The 21,797-nt window shown below is 36.4% G+C and overlaps 1 protein-coding gene across 1 annotated transcript in view; it reads right to left on the reverse strand.

Moving 5' to 3' along the window:
- The window catches only part of URI1 (URI1 prefoldin like chaperone), a 68,496-nt gene that overhangs the window by 31,413 nt on the left and 15,286 nt on the right, over positions 1-21,797 (reverse strand). The window contains exon 2 of the mRNA XM_046682472.1: positions 10,445-10,479. Within this exon, the coding sequence (XP_046538428.1) occupies positions 10,445-10,479 (35 nt within the window). The remainder of the gene's footprint in view (positions 1-10,444; positions 10,480-21,797) is intronic.

Raw genomic sequence — 21,797 nt, forward strand, 5'->3', positions numbered from 1 at the left:
AAAAAGCTGGTATTAAAATTAGCATTTAGGGGCCAGCCCAGTGTTACAGTGGTTAAGTTTGCGCACTCAGCTTTGGCAGGCCGGGTTTTGCAGGTTCAGATCCCAGGCACAAACCTACACATTGCTCATCAAGCCATGCTGTGGCGGCGTCCCACATACAAAATAGAGGAAGACTGGCACAGAGGTTAGCTCAGGGCCAGTCTTCCACAACAAAGAGAGGAAGAGTGGCAATAGATGTTTTGCTCAGGCCCAATCTTCCTCACCAAAAAGAAAAAATAGCATTCAATGTCTTATTTTGCTAACTATTTCTGGAAAGGGAGGACTTTTAACAAAACATCTCTTTTTGTATATTAAAAGAACAGTAATTTCAACCTGAAGTAATATAAGAGATCAGTATCAGTATTCCAAATCAAGTACATTCAGTTTTAAACTTATCAATAATTCTCTCTAGAACAATAATATGGACATACTGGAGAATCATCAGACTGGAGCTACTATTTCTAAATTTTGAATTTTCTAAATATATAAAAAGAAAGGAGAAGATTTTAAGCCATGCAGAAATCCTTTTGGAGGGAGGGAAGGAGAGTCTCTGGGAGAAATGATGACTTGAGGAACTCTCTCTAAAGGTCCCACTAGTGGAAATAGTCGGGATCAAGGGCTTGGTCAAAGAGTTATCCCCAAATAGTCCTCCAAGTATTTAGGGCTTAAAGAATCTCATTAAAGATCACACAGCCTATGCAGCAGAAAATCCGAAAATGATTCTAAGAACCACTGTTAAGTGTTACAGAGATATGTACACGACCTTATCTGCACCAAAATTAGAACAAAAATTTTCCTGTTTTACTACTTAGAAACATGTAACTAATTTTTGGGCATTGTAGTCATTAAAGTATGTAGTCAAAAGAGGCAACTGTTTAAAATAATTTTTTTCAAATGGAAAACAGAACCCAGGTACAGTCAGGATAAACCCCTCAAGCCTACTTGTTTATAATATATGGACTTCCCTGTTTGGCTTCACCACATCTGATCCTTAAAGATTAGGTCAGCCTTCAATTCTTAATTTTAAAAAATTATCCAATAAGTAGGATTTAACTTGCATCCAGTATCCTCATGCAATGTCTCTTAGAGAAAATAAGAACTAGAGCGCTGCTCTAGAACATATAAGAAACTTTGACAATGTTCTTTGGAACCTTGCTAATCACGTGTACCTTTTGTTTTAAAAAGAAGCAGCAAAGAAAGACATCATAACATAGCTACAAATTAGCCTCAACTTTAAGGATGAAGATCAGGACACATCTCATGGGAAACACCTTCTATTTGTAAAAAGCAGGAGAGAAGGCAAGTTAAACGATGTGTACGCTCCAGTATTTACGGGTGCAGTGCAGTCATGTCCACTACTTTGAAATGCATCAGAAAAAAGAGATTGATGGGTTGAGGTATGGACAGATGTGCTCAAGGTTCACCTGTACAATTTTTTCAACTTTTCTGTATGTTTCAAGATTTTCATCATAGAATATTTAAAAGGAGATTGGGGAATATGAGAAAAACTCCGTATTTTTAATCCTCTTCTTAAATGCAACTGACAAAAAATCTTTGTAAAGAAAAAAAGTTCTATTATCCCTTGTTTGAGGCAAGTGATAAAGACTCCAATTTCTAGCTTTAAGAACTAAAAAAGGGAAATAAAACTTAAATCACTCATTCAAATTAGATTTTGCTAATTTTCACTTTAAAGTAGGAAATTGGAATAGGCAAAAAATACTGACATTGAGGTCTTTTTTTTTTCACTCTCCTATCATTCTCTTTCCCTTTACCTAATATCCTAAAGAAAAAAGCAGGAAACACCGAGAGAGGCTTAAAAGGGAAAAAAGGAAAAGTGCTTTACATTAGTGTTAAAATCTGGGTTAATCTGACACAGAGTTAATTTTTTTCTTTCTTTTTTAGCTTTTAATTTGAGAAATTATAAAACCTTAAGATTTTGGAATATATACATGAGTAAATATACAATCTTTAGAACTGATTTTTAGTCCATCATACCCACTCTCGAACTTTCTATTAAGAACCCAGGAAAACCTTTGTTTCAAGTCAATTCACCACTTACTGAGTGCCTCCTCTGCAGCCAGGCCTCATGCCATATGCTGCAGGGGTTGTCACTCAAATATAGCATGACTTTTTTTTTTTTTTGCAATGCTTCTTTGTTAAAGACACACTGGCTTGATGGATGCCTGAGTTTTTACCTCTAAAATTAAGAAAAGAGAATAATATTAAATTCAGGAATGGATTATAAAGAGGGAAAGAGATAAGTCTTCTCATTACTAAAGGAAAGAATGATAATGATTTTTTTCAAAGGATCCTCAAACAGTCTAAACAAATTGCTATGGTTATATTAAACAATAAAAACATTCTTGAAAGAAGGATCTACATTGTTGTGCTTTCTGCAGTTTGGTGGGAAGGGGAGCCTATTAAAAATTTAAATGTATCTGTATTAAATCAATAGCATTCTTTTCTTTTTAATGGTCATGGCAAAATACTATTCAGTCAAATTAAATCTACTATAAAATTCAGGCAATATGGTGGCATAGTCCTTTTTCTCAACTCCGTTATACCTAGGAAACTTATGTCATCAGAAGATGTGGACGAAATAATCCACATTCTTTACATTTTATGAGTCCATCAGAAAACTTCATTATTACAAATAGATATAAAGACGAACCTAAATATAAAAACTCATAATGTTTTAAAAGGTAATGAAACAAAATTATCCAAAGAGAGACAGATGCAGCTAACATTCTACTAGATTTCCTCCATTTAACTTCATGTTAACAAATGAAACAGAGCACAATGGATACACACAGCAAAGCTGCAACACAGGAAGTCTTCTAGCCTCTCTCTCCAAGAGCCATGCACACGTAACTGAAGACTTCTCAGTTACCAAAAGCACCTGTTTCCTCAGTCATTAGTATTCCTTTGCTCTAAGAATAAAATGAGATGTGAATTCAAAGTAAGAAAGTGTAAAAATTACATAAAAACACATGACTCTAAGTGTGAAAGAAATGCCAAAGTGCCTAGTTCAGTTACTGCTAGGTGATGAGTTTACAGGTCATTTTTATTTTCTACAACTGACATATATTTCTACAACAAATCAGAAAGGAGGGAGAAATGAGAAGGGAGACATATATTTCTAAAACAAATCAGAAGGGAGAAAAGATTAGTTTAGATGTGATAAGTTTATAACTGACTTAAGCTTTCAATGTTTGTGCCAGTTTCCACTTAAATCTAACCATAATTTATGAGATTTCTAAAATAAAGTATATTTTAGGAAAAAAAGGAAGGAAACAGAAAACATGTTTTCCTAGAGCAGTGATTCATAACCCTTTAAAGTCACTGATACTTATGAGAAACTGATAAAAATTCTAGATCCTTTCCTGAGAAACAGGTCCTACACTTTACATGTAATTTCAATAGAAGCCCATTCATAGACCCCTTGAGGTTACAGTTTCTTTCAAAAGATCTAATAACAGTTAAAAATAGCAACCCTGCTTTAAAACCCACCAAATATATAAAATCATCAAAATTATCTTTAACCAAATTCAAATAAGAAAAATGGGAAAACTATCACCAATTTGGTCATGAGCTCAACATGAATTAGTAAAAAAGTTAAACTGTACGCATGCCTCAATCTTTCAGAGTCTACGTTTTCCTCAGTCATATACTGACCCCACCCCAATCTGTCTTTGATATATTAAAATTTAGGCTTTGAACCTCAAAACAAGAATAAGCACTCTGGACTATCACCAAGGGATCCGCCTCTCAGTCACGCACTGTTGCAACAATATCTACGCCCTCATCCTCACTCAGTGCTCTTCTGTACTTCAAAGTCTTCCTGTATGTTGCTCTTATTTTATAAAAAATGAATAAAAATGAAAAAAACTCCAAAGAAGTGTATTTCTCAAACCTAACAGAGTTAAGACACACATGAAAGATCATGAGGCATGCCAAAGCAAAGTGAGCTGTAGCATCAATCAGCTGTATCAACCAGATATTCACTGGACTTAAGCCAATCGTGGGAAATTGGGAACCAAAGTATAGGGACACTGGAAATACAACACCAAAAACTATGTTCTAAATGATGAGATGTAATGAGGGACTTTTTATAATAGTTTAAACTTCTGGGGGAAAAAATTCCCCTATAATTTTGCCTTTTATTTTCAGAAATGCATGAAGTATTAAATTAGTGTGGTCCTTCTAAAACCATGACACAAAGGCTAGGGGATCCTAGAAGTAACAGACTCTAATCACAATTTAAAAAAAGAAAAAAGCATTTACAGTTGGATAGTGGCGACAAAAATACACGTACAGAAGGAAGAAGCTGAGGACAATAAAACAAAATGCTTTAAAAATAGTGAGGGAGAAAATCAACTTCTCTTTAGAATTATAAGTAAATCTATCCTTGTTCTTTTCTTTTTATTTGTTTCCTTTTTCTCCCCAAATCCCCCCAGTACATAGCTGCATGTCTTAGTTGTGGGTCCTTCTAGTTGTGGCATGTGGGACGCCACCTCAGCATGGCCTAATGAGCGGCGCCATGCCCGCGCCCAGGATCCAAACCAGCGAAACCTTGGGCTGCTGAAGCAGAGCACTCGAACTTAACGACTCAGCCATGGGGCTGGCCCCTCCTTATTCTTTTCTTATTTCAATCGTTCTACAAATAAGTATGCATTCATTTATAGGCAGAATAAAAAATTCAAAACCTAATTCAGACTTCATTTTTAAAAATATCATCCTTAGGGGCCAGCCGATGGCATAGGGGCTAAATTCGCACACTACGCTTCGGCGGCCCAGGGTTTGTGGGTTCAGATCCTGAGTGCAGACCTACACACTGCTCATCAAGCCATGTTGTGGCAGCATCCCACACAGAAGAAAGAGAAGGACTTACAACTATAATACACAACTATGTTACTGGGGCTTTGGGGAGAAAAAAATAAAATAGGAAGATTGGCAACAGATGTTAGCTCAGGTGCCAATCTTTAAAAGAAAAAAAAATTCAACTTGAATCTTTTTTTTTTTCGCATCTTAATTTGCTGTGAAACATCAAATACAAAAATTCTAAAACTTACTTAACCTCCCAATCCATGTACTTAAAACACCATCAAAACCTATGCAGGAACTTGGAGAATGACAGAAGGAGATTTGTACGTACGGATTCCTCCCTCTGCCCTTGCCCCTAAGGACACTTCCATAACTACCTACAGAAATCCCAACACCAAAAGCATGTAAATCTTCAGAGGGTTTGGAAGTTGATCTCTGCTCCACTGGGGTGTGTGTGTGTGTGTGTGGGAGGGGTCTTTCCAAAATTAAACATTTGAACAATATAAAGTATCTTTTTCTATATTTTCTATATAAGTCTGCTTCAGGTGATTTCATAGATATCTTTACTACTTAAAACTCTTTTTCTTGGTGAGGAAGACTGGCCCAGAGCTAACATCTGTGCCAATCTTCCTCTATTTTATGTGGGATGCCACTACAGCATGGCTTGACAAGTGAAGTGTAGGTCTGTGCCCAAGATCCAAACCCATGAACTCCAGGCCACCAAAGCAGAGCGTATGAACTTAACCACTATGCCACCAGGTCAGCTCCTAAAACTCTTTTAAGATGATTTGAAGGAAGCAAGGAATTTGCTTGCTTTATACAATTCATGATTATAAATAATGCCTAACATACAGATGACTTCCATGTGCCAGACATCATATGCCATATTTCATTTAATTCTCACACATCAACACAAGTCATGAGACTTCTTTTTCTTCGTGGGACACATTCAATAGAAGTCATCTATAGTGCAATAAAAATGACTTTTTTTTTTTTTGAGGAAGATTAGCCCTAAGCTAACATCCATGCCCATCTTCCTCTACTTTATATGTGGGGCACCCACCACAGCATGGCTCGACAAGCGGTGCTAGGTCTGCACCCGGGATCCGAACCAGCGAACCCCACGCCACCGAAGCGGAACGTGCGAACTTAACCGCTGTGCCACCAGGCCAGCCTCAAAAAATGACCACAAATCCTTTGTCACTCCTCCTACCAACAGGTAGAGTCTAATTCCCCACCTTTAGAATCTGGGCTGGCTTTGTGAGTTCCTTTGACCAATAGAATGTGGCCTTGCAGCTTCCATCCTTGCTGCCCTGAGATCATCATGTAAAGCAAGCTGGACAAAAGAGCACATGCAGAGAGGCCCAGCTAACAGCCAGCACCAGCCACCAGACTGGTGGGTGAGCCATTGTGGACAACCCAGCTGACCCAGGCACCAAAAGACTCCACCTACCCAAGTGAGCCAGAACTAGAGGAACGGAAGGACAACAGCAAAATCCAGCCCAACATGCACAGCCACAGAGTCACACACAGGACAATGGTGCGGTTCTACACCACTAAGTTCTGGAGCAATTTTATTAAGGAGCTATAAATCACGGATATAACACCTTAGCAAGGATGTACTTTGAGTTGCAAAATCGATACTCTCAGTGGTGTGGCCATTATTTATGGGGGAAAAAAATTACTACCAAATCTTATTTGGTAACTCTAAAAATTAGACATTTGATACACAATGAAGTTCATGGGAATGAAATTAAGAGTTAGTCAATGATTTAAAACAATCTCCAAGGTATAGTATCAAATGAACGGTGTCCAGTCTGATTTCATTTTTGTCAAAAAGTGTGAGAGCAGAAAATATATAAACATGTGGATGAATACACATACACATACATAAATAACACACACACACACACACACACCCCGATGCAAACAATTTCCGAAAAGATCTGCAAGAAACTGGTAAAAAACAGTTGTTTACAAAGAAGAGGACTAAGAATTGGGAGACAAGGGTAGGAGAGAAACTACATATCACTTGTGCCCTTTTGTACTTCTTAAATTCTGAACTATATAAATATATTGCCGAATTTAAAATTTCTTAATTCAAATTTTAAAAAGTTAACACATAGTCTTTTACATCTTAAAGATATGGACTGAAATACTTCCACATAGAATGATACATCTTAGATTCACTTCACAATAGCTGGAGGTGATGGGAGAGGGTAGCAGAGGCTGTTTAAATGAAATGGTTTAGATGAAACCATGAGCTGATACAGCAAAGCTGCGTGGTGGGTGCGTGTGGGCTCACTGTACTACTCTTGCACCTTTGCTTGAAATTCTTCATAATAAACAGTTATTTAAAACACTAATGTGAGGTTAAATACTACTATTCAGAATGCCATCCCTCCATCATGATAAAACAGATAATGATAAGAATACAAAACATTCAGGAATATCTACAAAGTTTTGGCCTTTTTTGTTTTGTTTTTGTCTTTATTCATCTGACAATTAAAATTTTATTTCAGAGCTACTATTAATATTTATTGACTGCCAGGCTGGGTGTTCTACAGACGTTATCTCACTTGATCTTCATGTTAAATAGTATCATCATCACTTTACACGGAGAAAACTGAGAATCTGAGTAATTCACAAGGTCACAAAGTCAGTAAATGAGAGGATTCAAACGTATGTCTGACTCCAAATCCTATGCTCTTTAGGGAAGAATTAAAAAGATAAAAAATTACAAATAATCTACGAACAGAATAATCAGCCCCTAGTGGATCAAACAGTGGGAAGCATATCCACATTTTAATGAGAAAATAGTGTGTGGATTATAATACCTTCTTTCCTGAGTTAAGTAAAAAGGATTACAAGAAAAAAAAGTTGTATTTAAATTTTTTTTAAATCTCCACTAAACTGAAAACCACTACTAGCTCTAAAAGTGTTGCACAAATTCTCAACTATTAGGTTCAAACATTTCCTTTTTATCTATTATTAACTAAATAAATACTATAAATGTCTTCAGTTCACCAAAGTTCTGGGATTTGACTACTTTTCTGGAAGAGATTTTTTGGGGATAGATCCCATTGTCCTAGGCGATTTTTATTCCTACTTTTCTACAAATATTTTTACTTTCTGTCCTACATTTTAAAAAATGTTTTTAAATATTATTTTTGAAGCCTAGAATATTCATTACTTATCCCTTAAATACAATACTTTAAAAGAGCACAAACAAGTATAAACATCACTAGCATGAGAAGGTATTTTTTTAAATCATCTATTTTGCCCTTCCTTACTATTCTGGTATGTGTCCACAAAGAAGGGAGCTTAGCTATACAAACTGTATTTTAGACTACGCTGACACCAAGGGTTAAAAAAGAATGAAAGGTAACACGCTTTCCAAAGCAGTGTGTGAGACACCCTTAAAAATGGCTCCAGCCTCTGTCCTTGCTTCCTATCTCTAAGCAAATAGCACAAAATTATTGTGATTTCCCTGTTCAGTGTCTAACTATGAATTCCTCCATGGCAGGGTCTTTCAATTCCGAACAGTAGCGTAATACTGGCACACACAGTAGGAACTCAATCACTGTGTGTGGAATTAAGAGAATAAAAATATCTTGAGAATTTACAATGCTCCCAAACAGCAATTTCCTGGCTTTCAGAGGAATGGAGACATTTTGGTTTCAGTTCTTTAATATAATTAATTGGTGAGTTCACTGGCCATTTAGATTCTAGCAATATCAGATCCTCATTAAAAACAAACAGAAAGCCCTATCAGAAAAGCTCCTCAGTCCTATCAGAAATGATTCAGAGGAAAAATCAAATTTTAACTGGAAAAAATTATTTTAATTCTTTAATGTATAGATAAGGCACTATATTACTTTAAGATATGTACAGGAAAATATGCTAAGCTTCTGTAGTTTGGAGAGCTTTGGAAAACTGGAAACTGAGCTTGAGAGTCACAGGAACCTGCCCTGAAGCACATGTCACCTTTCTGTCTGTGAGAGGTCACCAGGCTTAGGCACCACTGTACCATTTGTAAACTGTTACATATAAAATGATTACGCATTCTTGTCTTCATTTACTCAAACATTTATGAAGTGCCCATAATATGCCAAACACAGTAGGAGGTGCTGTGGATAAAAGGATGAAAACATGCTCCTTGGGCTTAAAGAATTCTCAGTCTAACAGGGAAAGAATCTTACAAAACAAACCAGAAGCAAGTTGTTATTCACACACTCGTGTAAATTAGAATCTGTTCTGCATGAATTCAACCTTTTCCTAATTTCCTGAATTCCTTACCAAAACCAATAGAGAGAAGTCCACACTAATAAAATTTGTCCTGGGAATTATTTGTAAAATGGATCACTTAGGCCAAACTAGCAGGGGGGAAATGGTGGATCCTTCGGCCAAGGACTTGCATTTCAAGTTTTAACCTGGACTGAACGTACAATGCAAAGCGAATGGCCCGTTACAGAAAAGCTGACAGACTCACACCACCAGCGGATGCAAGTACAACGCTGCGGTTACTGAAAATTAATGAAGTCCCTCAATTTGTATTTATAAAGTGGATATTATTAGTTTTAGATTATTTTCTGCAAGCCAATAGTCAGAATTTAATAAGATGATGTGTACAGATTGCACCGATTTTCACTCTTATCCACTGCTTGCAGCCTATGTGCATTTAAACCAAAAAACATTTGATATACACTAACTATAAATTATTTCCTTGGAGATCTCTCAGGCATGAAGAAAAAGCCTCTTAAAATAAATTTAAAATATTATATGCTTGATGGTGTATAACCAAAGGTTTAATCTCCCCACTAAAGGGGCAGTCACCACAATTTTGCAATAACCCTGCAGACAACAATCAAGACAGCTCCTGTTGTTCTCTCAGTACAATCTTAGTAAACGCAGCATGGATATATTGTAATTTGGTATCTGAAAGATCAAGAGCTAGACTTCATGACAACTCATAATATAAGATTTTATTTACCATTAAATTGAGTGTTTTCCTCAGAAGACGTTGGAAAGCGTGTTATGTACCAAGCATTGTCCTATTAACTATAGATTAGCACAGTAAAACAGACATGCTTGCTTTCTCTCTGCACCCTGAAAAAGTGCAGGCTCTGAGACGTAAGCACTCAGGTAGATTTTTCAAACTTAGGAAAATGTATCTGTGCATATTTCCATCATTATTTTACAACACTTGATTCCAATTATTATTCTCCTACAAATATAAGAAATATTCCCCAAATAGTTCTCTATGATTAGTCAGGTTCAAAAATGTCTCAGGCTCCACTTCATAATGATATTAATATTATTTTAATAAAAAAGAAAGGAAAGGAAAAAGGAAGACAATTAGAATAAACACAAATGGTGACAAAACTTCAAGAAATCAGGGAACATGTATATAACTCAGTAAGCAGTGAAAGACAATATAAGTTAGTATCAAAAGCATTCAAAATGGAGATTACTAGAATTCAATTACGAATACAAAAAAAAATAGCATACACTTTATTTAAATACAAACAGGTGACCCCATCAGTGTTTCAGAAATGGAATAAAACCATCTTTCACTCACCAATGCTGGATTTTCTCTCGGCAGTTAGTGACCACCTGTCATGAAAACAGATAACTACTCATGAAAAACAGGACTATACACAAAGCTACAAAGTCAGTGTATCAGAAAACTAAACAGAGGCTTTACAGATTTAACAGCATCTCAATATACATTTTTATTTGTCAAATGCACAGAGATGTGAATGCTAGTTTTTAAGCAGCACACTTTATCACAACCCTCTAACGCAGGCTGATAACCGCAGAACAAATTACAGCTTTCCGATTCATACTTCGGTACTAAACCCGCTTCATAACTATTAGGTGACATATGATATAAGATAACTAATATTTCGTACAATCTACAGACCTGTTTTCAATGTTACATATTTCGTAGAATACGCAAATGTTATAAATAACAAAAAAAAAAACAATGTAACATCCACGTTGCATCAGCAAAAATAAAAAAAATGACTAGTGAAAATATTTTATTTTGTCAGTGTATCTCCAAATGTTTTCATCTGTAATTTTTATTCTGATGCATTAAAAATGAGTTCAGTGATATTTTTCTACTACATTTTCAAGAAGAAATACTTGGGATAAAGAGATGCTCTGAACAGCCCATTTGTACCCCCAGTGAATCAGGATAAATTTTAAGTACTTCAAAGCCAGTTTAAACTATGTTTATAATATTAAAACAATGAAATTAAGCACAAAAATTATTTGTTTTCCTTAGAGCTATTTCAGTAGATTCACAAAATACTCAGAAAACAAATAAGAACACTGATCAATAAGGGGGGAAAAAAACACTCAAAAGGCAATTTAAAAAATAACAGTTTTCAAAGATTACTAGTCAATGTTTTTAAATTGCCCATCAATAAAAACTTTAAACAATAATCTAAAATTCTGTAGCAGCATTTAGAGACAGAGAAACTAAGGGATAAAACCCAAAATGCTTAACATAAGGCCAAGTGAAAAAAACAGCAGTATTACCCGATTTGAAACACAGAGCTCTAGTTCACTGTTCTAATACCAATACTGTCTCTTGCATATGCTCAATGTTTCACCCAAAAATCACCAGACCTTTTAGCAGGGGGGTGGAGTGGGGCTGTCACTAAATTTTTCTATTATAACATTTAATTCCTGAAATACATGTCCTCCTTTGGGACATTTTAAATACTAAGGCAGCAATCCTGTACCAAAATACATGCTGTAATCAGATACCCAACCATACTACACATTAACTCAGCATAGAAAGTCCATTTTAGAATGAAGATCTCTCAGTAAGCATCCATCACGTGCAACACTTAATAACAGTGGTAATATATAACAGGGCACCGACTTTACATGGGGAAGAGCCGGGCTACAACCACATCAATCCATTTCACTGTTTCCGATTTGGCAGTAATTATAAAACAGACAAACAGAACTAAATGTAAATTGAAAAAGAAAAAATCTTCATGAAATCCTTTTTATAAAGTTCTATTTAACAACCCCATTAAAAGATGAGACCCAAAAACAGTCAGGATGCTTTCCAATCCCAATGCATGTGTTTCCAAGCATGAAGTGAGCCAAAAGCACAAAAAGCAAAGCCCAGCAAACCATAAGAGCAGGATGTTCATTAACCTCCACAGGATAATCCTTTCATAGCTGCATATTAACTAGTTACATATTCATAATCATTTACATTATTTAAAGGACCTCCGATGAAATTTTCTATGCAATATCCATTAGTGACAGTGTTAAAGGTTACAGAAGATAGTCTACTTAATGTTTTCAGGAAGCCTTTTTAATTAGTAAATATGTAAATTTGGCACATATGCTTTCTATGTTTAAAAAACAAGGCCCTGGTAGAGTGGCATGTCTTCCTGCCATCATCCCCTATGATCTACTCTCCACTTTGTTCTAGCTCTCTTTCCCCCAGGCCCCCCCAAATTTTCTTCCCTAAAATAGTCTCCCCAAGAACCAATATTCAAGGATAAAACAACAAAAGTCCATTTCACAATTTACAAGAGAAATTTTCACTGCCAAAATACTTTCTTATATTAAAGTCTTTATTAGTTACATACAGGGTTTAGAACAACAGACACTTCAGTTAGGCACTTTCCAAACGGAGGCTAGATATTTTGAGAACCAAAGAAATAAAGGAAAAGGTGAAAAGAGGAAGGTACGAAAATGCACAGAATAGCCTCCTGATGGTATGTCTACTGTTATCTCTGTTTATATCATTTATAGCCCATCTACTTCCAAAAAATATTTGAACCCAGGCCGTTCTATTCCTATTTTGAGATATCCTTCTAGTTCTCTTTTACAGCAAGTTATTCAAAAAGAAGAAATTAGTCAATTTCTACAATTTAGCTGTCAAGGAAAGTTTTACAAGGGAGAAAATCTTAGGATTCAAAGTTGAACGTACCTGAGTTAAAAAAAAAAAACCTATCTTATTTTTCTGTTAAATTAAATAACTCCAAATAATCTTATTTCTTCTGAAAATGGACTCAGATTAATTCCTTTGGTATTAAAATAAATAAAGTGACTATAAGATGGTGAGCCTGGTTCTAAGCAACTCTTGAAAAACAAAGCAAAACAACAAAAAACATTTCATCATTTTGTCGTCCTTCACAAAAGCTTTTTTTAAAGTAAGATGGCTATCTTTATCAAAAGAATTGGTTAATAGGCTTCAACTATTAAAATAATTGACCTAGTAGATTCCTTAATGTGATGTAATTACACCTATAGCCAGGAATCCCTAAACCAAACATACACTGCTGTAGCAGCCCAGCACTAAGTCCACAGCAAAGAAAAATGTTAGGAGCTGACTCGCCACTGCTGAAGAACAGTGTCACTGAGTCTTTACAACACCCAGTAGTTACAAAATCATACGGCTCACTTTCTTTATAACTCAAAACTGCCCTCACCCTAAGAGAAAAGTAACAGTGGTATATGCCAAGTCTTCATACGATGAAAATCAAGCTGTAAACAGTGCAATAAGATAGGTTTTTAACCTCTTCTGTAAAAGAGGAAACCTGTGTTCAGAGATAAAGTAACTTACCCTATATTATAAAACTGCACAAGAACTGGTAAGAGTTAAAACCAGTTTTAAAAGCAGGTTTAGGGGCCGGCCTGGCGGCACAGCAGTAAAGTTCGCACATTCTGATTCTTGGCGGCTCAGGGTTCGCCAGTTCGGATCCCGGGTGTGGACATGGCGCTGCTTGTCAAGCCATGCTGTGGTAGGCGTCCCACAAATAAAGTAGAGGAAGATGGGCACGGATGTTAGCTCAGAGCCAGTCTTCCTCAGCAAAAGGAGGAGGACTGGCAGTAGTTAGCTCAGGGCTAAACCTCCTCAAAAAAATAAAATAAAATAAAAAAACATAAATAAAAGCAGGTTTACCTAACCACGTCTATCTAATCTCAAGGCCCATACTCATTGTACTGGACTGGTTCCAAACCATCATGCACCAAAAAACAGCTGTTTGCATCTGCAGTCTGCCTTCCTGCAACACTGACTGCTGCTGCTACTTCTCCACTTCCTCCAAAAACTCAGGTTCTCATACAATGAGACCTTGCCAATAACGTCAATAAAAGCAAATAAGCTTAAATTCACCAATTCACTAAGATAACTCCTTATTTGTTCCGATTCCTCATACAGCTCCTGGCCCTTTCAGCTCAAGTGACTAAGTATAAACAATAAATTTCCCAAGCCTCATTTACGTGGGGGGGGGGGGGGGGGGGTCTGTGTGTTTCAGGGGGAAAGGGTAGTAAGCTAGTCCTATAATTACTATCATATCTCATCATATTTGTAAGGCACTCATAACTAACTGAGTTAGATGCCTGGGATGACAGTAACAGACAGCCCACCCAACAACCAACTTCTTTACATCAGTGTCCAGCTAACATATACGCACATGTTACAAAGGGTTAAAATAATATCTGATAAATCTTAAAGTCAATAAAGTATATGGAATACAGGAATAATAATTCCTTGATGTTTTTCCTCAGAAGTCACTTTTTAAAAATTATTTCATAAAGGAAGGAATGAATGGTTTAACAGTATTAAGATCTCCAGGACTGGTTTCCATTTGTGCTATTTATTTTGGTAAAAGACCACAAGGGGGCATCAACCTATGAGTTTTCCATGTTAAATACAATGCCACATGAAAACCAGACTGGAACAAGTAAGCGTAAAAAGGTCAGTCTGCGTAAGTCTCAAATGACACTTCTCTCAAAAATGCTTCATTTGACTTCTAAAACTTTTCTCACTGCATTGCAATTCAAGTTCTCCCTGTACAGACGAACGTATACAACAACAATCTAAGGACTGCTGTCCTAATCAGAGCTGTCTAGATTTATATGCTTTGCTTCTCTTGCTGGACTGTGTCTTCCACAGACTGGACAGTTGTGAGTTTAACGCTGCAGTCAAAAAGGAAAAGGTATGAGTGTAGCTAAAGCCAATGGACACCAGACAGGCACTGTTATCTGACAGTTACTTACAGGCCGAAAACAATTTCTTAAAGGACATAGTGTTAAATCATTTAAGAGATGTACGAATGTCACTACCAAAGTACAAGAAGCGTACTTCAGCAAAATTAGTAAAACATTACCGGTCTTTCAAATAAACCTCTTTGCAAAGAAGGGAAGAATTGACTACAGCTTCCTAACAGAAAAAAATTACAATAAACAGTAATAAAATGAGTGTTTCTGCATAAAAACTTTAAACAAATTTATTTTCTACATCTCATTCCCTTGTTGGTTTTACCTACAATTTTTTGTAGGTCTTTTGTTCTTTCGGTTATCTATTATTCATAATACCAAGTATTCCAATAAATATACAGTTCTGTGATGCAAATATTTCAGACTTGTTAACATGTACACCCAGTGATGTTTCTAGGAATGAAGACCCTAACATGTCTGGAGGGCTCTGTTTCTGAATCATCTGAATTAGGTATCCAGGGAACTCTTAAGTGTACGAGCTGAGAGCTCAATGAGGTACGGGCCCAGTGCAGTCAACTGCCATATGTACGTGTGCAAGAGGTCCTTCTAAAGAAGTAGAGCCCTACAAATCACTTGGCCAAAAACCTCAGCAGCAGATGACCTCAACTCAGAACTTCTCACAATTCAGTAAGGTAATACCTTACACACAGCATACATTACAGAATACCCCCAGCAGAACGTCACCCTGTATCAAACACAAAAATATCTGCAACAAAATACATGAATATTCAAAGTAAGTGGAATCAATGCCTCCTCAGTCAAATCAGTTCCAATCAGTTTTGTCAACAAATGAATATGCCACAAATTTAGTAATAACTTTGTTTTCAGTGCTTTTTAGACCTCTGAATTGCAGATAGGGAACTGTGACCTGTATTTGTGAATATGGAATACTGCCTGAATTGCAGTTTGCATGCCCACTGTTTTACTAATCATTTCCCCTCCATTCCCATACCTTCCTCCTGGAAACCTTGCCCTCCTCTCATCTAGCATAGGCAGAAGATCCCATTTCTCCCTCTGTAGCCACAGGGAATGGAGAGGGTAGACACTGATGCCAACTGGGCCAATAAAATTTACTTGGACATAAAGAGAAACTGAAATAACTACAAATTCTAAACCACAATGGGACGTGCGCAAGCTAACAAACCATTGAAAGAAGCTAGTCTCTGAAGTAACAATATAAATGTACAAAACAAAATATGCACACATAAACAAAAATACCCTGCCCTTGAGATCCTCCTGACTTCCTAGTAAGTTCTTTTAAAACTTTGTTTCAAGTATTTCTATGGTTTACAACTGACTAAGAAAACTTTAGAGCAGTAAACTTGCCTCCAGAACCATAATATGCCTGTACAATCTCAAAGGAAACAAATACTTGATTAAAGAGTAAATACAAATAGTAAGGGCCGGCCCGGTGGCACAGCGGTTAAGTGTGCACATTCTGCTTCAGCAGCCCGGGGTTTGCTGGTTCTGATCCCAGGTGCGGACACGGCACCGTTGGGCAAGCCATGCTGTGGCAGGCATCCCACATATAAAGTAAAAGACGATGGATATGGATGTTAGCTCAGGGCCAGTCTTCCTCAGCAAAAAGAGGACTGGCAGCAGATGTTAGCTCAGGGCTAATCTTCCTCAAAAAAAAAATAAATAGTAGAATAGTGGGGAAAAGAATATCCTCACTAGTGACAAAGTCAAAATAAAGCAATCTTTGAAATGCCATTTTTCACCAATTAAAGAAGTAACTTTTTATTTTAAAGAAACACCACCCACTATCAGTGAGGCCATAGTAAAATTAATACTAAATCACTGCAAGTAGCCATGTAACTTCAAAACTCAGATCAGACCTCTCCCTCCAAGTAGGGACAAAAAGCTTATAACAAACCAGTAATCCCTCTGAGAACTGGGGGAAAGCCAGATGAATACAAAATCACCTCTTTAAAGGCATCAAAGAGCTGCTGAAGCAGTGAGGACTAAAGAGACTAAGATTCAGAGAGGGGATACCTGTGGAGTTGATAACCTGAAGCTGCGGTTTCCTTGGGCAGTTCCAAGCACAAGGAAGAGGCTGAGAGTTACGTCTGTCCCTGAGCAGACAGCCGTGGCCAGGAGACAGAACAGTCTGAGAAGGCTGCAGTAACAAAACCAGAGACATCACAGGTCTTAAGCAGATAGCTGGTTTCCCTCTCATGACATCTGTCAAACTCTGAAGCTGAAAAGGCCAAAAAGCTACACTGAAACTCTGAAAAACCGAGCTCAGGATAGTGATGAAACAAAAATTAGAGTTCAGAAGCCTCCAAAGAAGGAAGTATTGGTGAAAAGTGAGGCTTTCAGACGAGAACCCTGTAGGAATCACAGGTGGCTGGCCCCTCACTAAAGCAAACCTGCCTGCACTCCACATGGCACTTGCCTGACTTAGACCAGCTCCCGCCCTAGCCACCCACCTTCTAGGGGAAGCTCCCATCTTCAGGAGTACCTACAATTTTTCAAGACACAATTCCAGTGTTTAACTAAAACTTAACTAGGATACCAAGAAACAGGACCATATGACCAAATATCAAGAAAAAACAAAACAGAACCAAACAAACATGCAATCTACATATTGGAGTTAACAAACTAAGACATTAAAATAACAATGATTATGATGTTCAAGAGAATATATGGAAAGATAGCAAATTTCACTAGAGATTGAAATCCACGCCAAAAATAAGAATCAAACGAATGGTCTATAACTGAAATATATAAAATGAACTCAACAAATGGCATTAACAGGATATTAAACACAGCAGAAATCAAGATTTTTGAACTTCACGACCTGTCAATAGAAAAAGTCCAAACTAAAGCCCAGAGATTTAAAAACAAAAAATGGAAAATACAGAAAAGACCAATAAAAAACAAGTTAAACACTGTATAACTGAACATTCAGAAAGAGAAAAGAGAGAATGCGGCAGAAGTAATATTTTGCAGATCTTGACACGATTTTCTAAAAATGAGAGGAAGGTATTAAACAGATTCAAGAAGCTCTTAGAACCTCAAGCAAGATAAACAAAAGAAAACAGCATCAAGGCACAACACAGTTACACTAATGAGCACCAAAGAAGAGAGAAGTCTATGAACAGCAGAGGGGTAAGGAGCAAGAGGAGACCCACTGTCTTCACGGAGCAACAAGAGGAGCCGCAACTAAAGCCAACTTCAACAAAAGACGACGGAAGCGGAAGACAGGACAAAATGGGAAAGCACTGAGGGAAAGAACTCAAAATCTGAAATTATGTACACAGCAATCAGATCCTCCAACAGGAAGGAAAAGCGAAGGCATTTTCACACACAAACAGAATTCTGCACCAGCACATTCTTCACTCTAAGAAATACTACATGTAATGACGCAATGTGGTGGAGGTGTTAGCTAAGCCAAAAGCTGTAATCATTTTGCAATACGTAAGTGTATTGCAGCAACACGTTGTACATCCTAAACTTACACAATTTGATATGTCAATTATATCTCAATAAAGCTGGGGGAAAAATACTACATGGATATTATTCAGACTAATATAAATGCAAATAGAACTAAAGAGCAACTGTACAGGTAATAGAAAAAGGTAAAGCTAAATCAATACTGACCACACTGAACAATTAAAGTACTGTGGTGTTTAAAACACTTAGAATTAAAATTCATGGAAGCAATAATGCAAGAGGAGGGATGGATAAATGTATGTTGTGATCTCTAGGAAAAACTTCCCTAGTAAACAAGCAGAATAGCAAATAAGTATAGTATAAACTTATAGTATAGTATATTTAGTGCTAACATATATATAGTAGTAAAGTACTCAGTAAAAAAAAAAACCATCATGAACAACAGAGGGGAGAAAATACACTAAGTTGTGTTTGATTAAATCAAAGGAAAGCAAAAAAAAAAGGGTAGAGAAAAAAAGAACACAAAAGTAGGTCAAACAGACCCACACCATATCACTGCAGACCTATTAGGATGGCTAAGAGAACAGAACAAGTGTTGACAAGGATGGGGAAAAATTGGAACTCTTATGCATTGTTGGTGGAAACGTAAAATGGTACAGCCACTGTGGAAAATCATATGGCTGCTCCTCAAAAATTAAACACAGAATTACCATATGATCCAGCAATTCCACTTCGGGGTATATACCCAAAAGAACTGAAAACAGACTCAAACAGATATTTGCACACTCAGGTTCATAGCAGCATTATCCACAACAGCGAAAAGATAAAAACAACCCATGCCCATCAGTGTATGAATGAATAACAAAATGTGGCATACACATACAATGGAATATTACTGAGCCTTTGAAAGAAAGGAAATTCTGATATGTACTATAATATAGATAAACCTTGAAGACTTTACGTTAAGTGAAATTAGCCAGTCACAAAAGAACAAACATTGTATGAGTCTATTTGTATGAGATACCTAGAGGAGTCAAATTCATAAAGACCAAAAGTAAAATGGTAGTTGCCAGGGGATGGGAGAAGGGGTAATGGAGGGTTATTGTTTAAAAATGAGCAGAGTTCCAGTTTTGCAAAATAAAAAAAAGTTCTGAGATGGATGGTAGTGATGGTTGCACAACACTGTGAATGTACTTAATGCCAATGTAATGTACACTTAAAAATGATTAAAATGGTAAATTTTATGTTATGCATATTACTATAATTCTTAAAAAACAGAAAGTAGAAAGGCAACAGAATCAAACTAAATATCATAATTCCATTATACAGAATTTGACTAAATATCCTACATAAAAGGAAAAAATGTCTAAACTGTATTTTTAAAACCCTAACAACATGCTGTTCATAAGAGACACACTTGGAACACAGACAGACTGAAGTTAAAAGAGACAAAAAGATCTATCATGAAAAGAAACAAAAACAAAATAAGCTGTGTAACCACATGAACATCCAAGCAGGGAGACCTGAAGACAAGAAACATCAGCAGAGATGAAACACTGCAGACAGGTGAGAATCTCAACTGACCAGGAGGTTAGTACAGTCCTTACTGTGTGCACACTGAATAACATAACTTCAAAACGCACACAGCAAAGGCTGAGAAAGTACGGAAAAAGAGAAATCCACAACTACTGTGGAGACTCTAATACACATCTCTTCATAACTGATAAAATCAGCAAACAAAAAATCAGTAAGGATATAAAATACTTGAACACCAAGTTAACCAGCTTGAGCTAATGAATATATACGGAACTTAAAAAGTGCGGAACTCACATTATTCCTAAGTTCAGTATGGAACTTTCACCAAAACAGATCATCTACTGGGTCATAAGGCAAGTCTTAAATTTCAGTTTTGCAAAATGTGTTCTCTGACAGAACAGAATTAAACGTGATATCAACAGAAAAGTAGAAAATACTCAATGTTTGGAAATTAAGAAACATATGTGAAGTAGAAAGCAAACTTACAAAACAGAAAAATCAGTAACATCAAAAATTGGTTCTTTGGGGCTGGCCTGGTGGTGCAGCAGTTAAGTTCGCATGCTCCACTTTGGAGGCCCAGGGTTTGCCGGTTTGAATCCCAGGTGCAGACCTACCCACTACTTGTCAAGCCATGCTATGGCAGGCATCCTACATAAAATAGAGGAAGATGGGCACAGATGTTAGCTCAGGGCTGGTCTTCCTCTGCAAAAAGAGGAGGATTGGTGGCAGATGTTAGCTCAGGGTTAATGCTCCCCCCACCCAAAAAAAATTGGTTCTTTAAAAAGATTGATAAGGTTGATAAACCCCTAGGAAAACAAACTAAGGGCAAAAAACCACACACATACAAATTGCAAATACAGCAATTAAAAAGAGGACATCACTACCAAATCTACAGATATTAAAAAGAGAATTTTATCAATAACTCAAGGCCAATAAATTTGAAAACTTAGATCAAAAGGAAAATTCCTCGAAAATCACATTTCCAAAACTGACACAATTAGAAATGAAAATCCAAATAGTCCTTTAACTAACAAAGAAACTGAGTCCATATTTTAAAATATCCATACAAGGAAAATACTTGGCCCAGACAGCTGCATGGATGAATTATTCCAAACCCTTGTTAGAAACAATACCAACGTTATACAAACTTTTATAAAATACACAAAAATGAGTGTTTTTTTATGAGGCCAGCATAAAACCAAAACCTAACATGGACATTACAAGGAAAGAAACTTACAGACCAATATCCCTCATGAAACACATAAATAAAATACCTTAAAATAACAGGAAATTTAATCCAGCAATATGTAAAAAGGTCAACATATAAGCAAGGAGTCTTTCTCTAGGAATGCAACGGTATTTCAGTGTTTTTAAAAAATAAAAGTAATCCACCATATTAACACCTTAATAAACATAGAAAAAGCATTTGATAAAATTCAACATCCATTCATGATAAAACTAGCAAACTAGGAATAGGAAAACGGCTCCTTATTTTCATAGTCTCTACCAAAAGCCTACAGTAAACATCACTTGTAATGGTGAAATATTTAAAACTCTTCCCCAATACACAGAACTAGGAAAGGAAGCTATCACTACTTTTATTTAACACTATACTAAAGGTCCTAGATCACTCAATACGGCAAAAAATAAAATAAAAGCCTTAGGAACTGGAAAGAATAAAACAGCTACTAGTCAGACAATATGACTGCACATAGCTACACACATACTATCAAAACATACGGATGAGCAACTAGAATTCAAGTAAATTTAACAGCCAATACACAAAAACCAAGTATATGTCTATATACTAGCAAAAGATGAACAGCAAATAAATTATACAATGCAATAAGAAATAATAAATATCTAAGGATATATCTAAAACACATGCAAGATTTACTTTCTAAAAGAAGCCAATATTAAAATAAGTCACATAAAAACTAAATAAATGGAAAAAT

The sequence above is a fragment of the Equus quagga genome, chromosome 13 (genome assembly GCF_021613505.1).
Source record: "Equus quagga isolate Etosha38 chromosome 13, UCLA_HA_Equagga_1.0, whole genome shotgun sequence".
NCBI lineage: Eukaryota > Metazoa > Chordata > Mammalia > Perissodactyla > Equidae > Equus > Equus quagga.